The 6,485-nt window shown below is 27.6% G+C and overlaps 1 protein-coding gene across 1 annotated transcript in view; it reads right to left on the reverse strand.

Moving 5' to 3' along the window:
• LOC106687850 (prion-like-(Q/N-rich) domain-bearing protein 25) overlaps positions 1-6,485 on the reverse strand; it is a 9,706-nt gene that overhangs the window by 428 nt on the left and 2,793 nt on the right. The window contains exons 2-6 of the mRNA XM_014431995.3: positions 5,537-5,662; positions 5,296-5,442; positions 4,121-4,252; positions 3,894-4,037; positions 1,282-1,425 (exon numbers count right to left, since the gene is read on the reverse strand). Coding sequence (XP_014287481.1) covers positions 1,282-1,425; positions 3,894-4,037; positions 4,121-4,252; positions 5,296-5,442; positions 5,537-5,662 — 693 coding nt within the window. The remainder of the gene's footprint in view (positions 1-1,281; positions 1,426-3,893; positions 4,038-4,120; positions 4,253-5,295; positions 5,443-5,536; positions 5,663-6,485) is intronic.

Below are 6,485 nucleotides of genomic sequence, written 5' to 3' on the forward strand. Positions count from 1 at the left end.
TATAATTATAAATATATAATTAAGTTACCTCTTAAAAAAGTGTTGGTGTTGGTTAAATAAATATATATATTATTGCTTTTTTTTTTATCTGAATATTCATTTTTTATTATTTCAACATAACTGTTGGAAAAAATATTATTCTATTTTGATTTTAAATCCTGTGTTCTTAAATAATTTTTAGAAAATCCAATTCAACAGTTTTGAAAAAGAGAAAACCGATGTTTTGTGACAATTTTTATAAAAAAACTTGATAATATTAAATAAATAAAGTGTGTATGTAATTTATAACTTTTAAAAATGTATCATAAACATCGATGGTACCATATTTTACTTGGATTTAAAGGTTTCTCCTCGTTTACACTGATTTAGAAAAATAAATTTAACTGAAACTCCAAGAAAGACATTATTACACGAAAAAGCTTACTATACTTCTTTTTCCCTAAAATAGTTCATAAAGTTCTCAAGTAAGTAAGCTAAATCAAACTCAATTAGTCTAAAAATAAACCTACTTTTGTACAATATAAGGAGAAATTGCTTAAATGGTATGGTAAAAAAAAGAAGAAACACACAAATAGTTGTAAATTTATTTTTAATGAGTACCAATATTTTGACCTAAGTTTTGAGGCTTTCATCATTGCAATGAGTCCAAAGTTCCAGATCAAATGACTCAACTCATTAAAAATAATTTTACTCATATCAGTATGTTGTATATTATTACCACTGACAATATTTTATTAGATTTAATTTTTTTTTTTTTTAAAGACAGTTTGAAAGAAATTGTATAAATCAATGAGTTGATATAAGGAAGATATACTGCATTTTTTTCTAAAGTTATTCAAATCAATAGTTTTTTAAAAAAATTATAGATATCATTTGCCCCAAAATGCTTACAAAATCAGTGCTCTTAAATTTATAATTTAAGAGTTTGGGGCAAGAATATGATAACTAACACAATGAAAATTGTTCAGCAGAACACATTGAAAATTTCTACAATTTTTATTTAATGGTTCATATAGTTTATATCAATAGGCAAACATATTGAAATAATGGTGTTAGGTGAATGAGTAGTATAATTAGCTTTATAAAGAAACCAAGAAGCATTTTGTACAAAACTCTAATCATTTTAAAAATTGTTACTTGTCATACGATAGTTCTCGTAAGCCATACAATTGTTTCAAAAATTACAGTAATAACAGTGATGAATACTTGAACTTCAAAAGTGAAGCAGAATATGTTACAAGAATATTTTTGATTTTAAATAATTATGCTGGCTATAATTACTTTGACATATGTTGTGCTCTAAAATTCCTTTGAACCCTTTTTTGCATACACATTTACTGTTTTTGCATTCTCTTGCACCTGGTTTCTCCTTTGGTTGCATATCTACTTCACAATCAGCATTACTTTCACAGTCTTCACCTAAGCCTTAAACAATAAAGAATTTTATTGGTGTATATTAATATGATAATAGATAAATTAAATATTCTCATATAATTAATAATAAATATCCTCAACACTCAAAGGCTAGCAGTTGCTAAGCAGATTGAAACTGGACTGGCCATGAGAATAAGATATATGATGAAAGGAAAACAAAGGACCTTTACAAAATTAAACCAGAAAGAAGGTAACATCAAGGCAGGCCAAGACTCCTCCATGAATACATCACATGACTTGGGCAGCCAGTTGTAAGATCTCATAGAAAAAGGTTTTATGTTTTCATGTACTCTTGATGGGCTTCAAACAGATAAGAATAGCTTATATTTCATATTTTTCTTAACTTATAGCCTATATATATATATATATATATATATATTTTTTTTTTTATTTTCTCACATTACCTTTTATTTTCAAGTTTAAAAGAAATAATTTTATCTCGGTTAAATAATAGACAAAAGTGGGGCTGAATAAGAACGCCTTCAAACCCTATACAATTGAATGAGGTTGTAACTAATGCTCCTCATATTTAATACTAGATAAAGAAGGAGATGAGGGATTTAAAAATGAATCTTTTTTTTTTTTATTAATAAATTATGTCGCTCTTTTTGGTTCCGAATCCGAAAATCATTTTGAAGGGAATGTGATGGGGTGCCACAAGGATGTGTATTAAGTACAACTCTATTCACCTTAGCTATCAGTGACCTAGGGTTAAATCTACCACGTGGAGGAAAAGCAACAATCATCATTGACAATCTCACAATTTTATACAGAGCAAGATACATCTCTTTCATTAAAGACAAAATTCAAGATGCATTTGATCGTATTAATAGTTGGTCCATATCATCAGGACTGTGGTTCTCCTCTGACAAAACAAAACATATACTTCATTAAGAAAGGAGACACACCACTTGCTCCAGAACTTTATTTAGGCATTGTTCACTTATCATATGTTAATTTTTAACCCTCTTGGTAATATCACATAATATCATTGAAAGAAAGGTGCATTGGAAAGCTTTAACTATTAAGGGCACTTAGCGGAACAAACTGGGGAGCTGGCAGGAGCACAATACTTTAAGTATATCTCTAATTTCTTCCAAGACAGATTATGGCAGCTTTGTTTACGGCTCCGCTTGTACAAATAGTCTAGCCAAGCTTGAATCTGTGTACCACACAGGAATGCGCCTCGTTACAAGAATACCAGCTTGCCTCAGTAAGAGAGAATGACCTTTGCAATAAATGAGCTAAAGCAAATCAGACTAACAGAAATAAAAAACGAAGTACCCTGAAGTATTGAGGTATAATGAAGTATTGGACTTATATGTAACCCAAATTAAACCTACAACTGTCAAAATTTAGAAAAGAAAATACATAACCAGAAGAGTATAAAAAACTAATACTATAAAATAATCTGGTCCCTTCCTGAACACTTGATAATATTTACTGATGGATCTAAATCAAGCACATCCACAGCAACCGCTTTTGCAACTCCCAATACAATGCACTAACAGAAATTATCCCAACTTTGTAGTGTCTAGACTGCAGAGATTAATGCAATTTCAATGTTTCTAACTCACCAGCAGAAAATGTTGTAGTCACACTCACTGAGTGAATTCAAAGCCTTGGATAACATGTATCCAGACCACCCTGGACTTCATTGTGTTTTAGGACTTCTAAAAATTTTACACGACTTTGGAAAATCAATATATTTTATTTGATCACCTGGCCATATAGGCATCAAAGGCAATGAGATGGCTAATGGGACAGGAAAAGAAGCACTTACTTTACCAAAGCCTTTTTAACAGCATTAGAACTCAGGCAGCCACTATGAGAGTTTATATTCCAAGAGTGGCAGACATTGTGGAACAACAGCCCTTCAAATAAACTGAAGGTGATATAGATAGAAGTTAGACTCCAGAAGCGACAATCACAAAAAGGAAGTCGTCCTTTTGCAAATGAGATTAGCATAATACAAAAGTAATTCAAGGCACACATCTTCACTTGATCACTAAGAAAAATGCACACCAAAAATGGATGGTGTTAGAATCTTGCCCTTCTTAGAACCTTGTATCCTCCTTATAACCATGATGTCTGACCAGGATATTTTTTTGTCATGGAGCATTTTTTTTAAAGGCTTAAAACTTCATAAAAAATTAGGGGATGGGAGTTTTTCAGCTCTAAAACCAAGGACTATTTTCCAAACAAAATGTTAATTTCTTGTCCAAGAACTAAATGCCAGTTCAATGTCTGGCAATATGATGGGTTAAAGGAATTGACAATGATGGCCAATATTTTGAAAAATAATATTTTGAATACTATTGAAAAACTTATATTATGCACAAAGACTTTTGTATTTACCCAGTACTTAATGCTATTTTCAAAATATTGGATTCAAATTTAATGTTTATTTTGTGAGTTACTCTTCATAAAAAAAAATTCAATTATAATATATTGCTTACTTTTTTGTTTTACACATAAGTTCTGATTAAGATGATAACCAGGAAAGCAAACACATATATCATTGGAACAGTATGCATGTTCACCTAACACTTTACAGACCAAACTTGAAGCTTTGCAATTTATATCAGTCATATTGCTGGTTCCTGTTGTAACAGAAAAATTAGAAATGTATGATAGATCATACAAAATTAAATAATCCATTTTTATTCACATTTCTTTTAATTACCATTGAACGGGAAGCACTGAGTTCCAGTATCATCGGGATAAAAATCTGGATCACATGCACAAACTTCTTGATAGCAAAAAGAATATTGAATTGAAGCACATTCATCATCTGTTTTGCAAGATTTACCTAAGACTAATAAAAAATAAAATTATTAAATAATGTAATTATATATACAATTACTTAAATTTAAAAAAAAATTAGCTAATATGACTGTGATTTTTATTTGTGATATTAGTTAGTTATTTGTACTCTATTTATTAGGATGTATGTCTCTAAATCATCTATTGTTGAGGTGTTATATAACTATCAGATTTTAAAGAATAACTTTAGTATTAATGTTATCGTCTTCAATATTAAATGTTGTAATTATGATATAAAGTGTTTTTATGGGAGAAAATGCATAGAGACTTGGGACCACAGAGTGTTCTTTATATAAAAATATACATTTTTTTTATTTTATTACATTTTCTTTTACAATTTGACAGTTAACATTTTATTGTAATTCTAGGCAGTTGGTGAATAAAATTAACCTAAATGTTCATTAAATACTTTTTTAAATAAACGTCATGTTATCAATCTTTGTGATTATATGTACTTTAATAAAATAAAAAAATCATTTAGATTTTATAAATAAATTAAAGAATAATTTTACTGTTTTGTTATATATTCCTAAATAACAATTATGTAAAATGAAATATATTTTGATTTTTATAGCTGTTAATGTAATAAACATATTTAAATATCCATATAATCCTTATGATAGTTTATAATTTATATGCTAAAATTGACACTAATCTGTGATTTGACATTTGCATGTTTGTTTCATTATGATTAATTACATGAAACAATATTAGTTATTGAAAGTTTTTTCTTTAATTTTTAATGAGTATCGAATACTGATAGAATAAATGAATTTGAAATGGATTTGAAAATAGTTAGTTAACAAAATGTTATTGTTTATTGTCCAATTTTCATTTAATGCCAAAGAAAAAATAATGTAATATAATATTTATAAATATTTTGAAAATAATTCAAAGGATACAATCAATTTTATGAATTATAAAATTAACATTTCTTAGTAATAATATATAAATATTATTGGTAATAATTATCATTAGTGATGTAATATTAATTATAACTATAAAATAAAAAAATTGCATAGTAAAATGACTTACGAGTTTTTCGAAAGCATCTATTGTCTCTGAGAATTGCATTAGCGCTGCAAACACAACGAAATGAAGCACAAACAACCAGATCTTTTACCCCATAGATAGAGTCACACTGAACATTCTCCACACATTCATCTTCTAATTTTTTAGCCTCTATGAATATTTTTTTTAAATATGAGTTATAAATATAGGTTTACGTTATTTCTAATAAATACAAGCATTACAACAAAGTTGGTGTTATACTTACTTTGTAGACAAGATCTGTTATTGGGTGATACTACTAAATCTTGTTCACACTGGCAAATTCCATAAAGACATACTGAGTTATTCTGTGCTTTGCAGTCAGTATTATTTCTACAGGGGCTACCTATAACTAATTACAAAAAAATAAACTATAACTAAATTAAGAAAAATAAAATATGAAGTTGTTGTAAATTCAGCTGGTAATAGAAAAACATTTTTTATTATCAGTTTTTTTTTTATATAATATATTACCATAGTATTCCTCTAATAGAAAAAAGCAAGAAAAAAACAGAAAACTTTTGAGGAAAAGGACTAAAACAGAAGAATTAATATAAAAAGATGGTCTGTCAAAAAAGAACAGGTTGCTGTCAAAAAAGAACAAATAGTTTTTAACTAGTTAATGTCTGACGTTTCGCCCTACTTTACAGGGCTAAAAAGATACAAAAAACAACTAAGAACATTACAAAAATAAGATACAATAAGGTAAATTAAGGCAGGATAAATATTATGTAAAAATTAAGTGATAAGAAAATTATATATAAATAAAATCTTATCACTTAATTTTTAGATAATATTTATCCAACCTTAATTTACCTTATTTTATCGTTTTCTATTGTAATTTTATCCTTATCTATAACCTTATCTTATTGTTTTAATGTTCTTAATTGTTTTTTGTATCTTTTTAGCCCTGATGAAGCCCTGCAAAGTGGGACGAAACGTCGGACATTAAATAGTTAAAAACTATTTGTTCTTTTTTGACCGAAACCCTGTCCATATTCTTATATTTAAGTTATATGATCAACTATATATATATATATTGTAATATGCTCTTTTTTAGTAAATAGTATATTTTGATGTATAAATGGTTTTAATATGTTTTATTTTATGTATCATTTTAATATTCATTGCTTTGTTTATCCAAAAAGCAAACTAACCAAGTTTCATTGTTTATA

Source organism: Halyomorpha halys, unplaced genomic scaffold (assembly GCF_000696795.3).
Source record: "Halyomorpha halys isolate HHAL.00 unplaced genomic scaffold, Hhal_1.1 Scaffold1017.1, whole genome shotgun sequence".
NCBI classification, from domain to species: domain Eukaryota; kingdom Metazoa; phylum Arthropoda; class Insecta; order Hemiptera; family Pentatomidae; genus Halyomorpha; species Halyomorpha halys.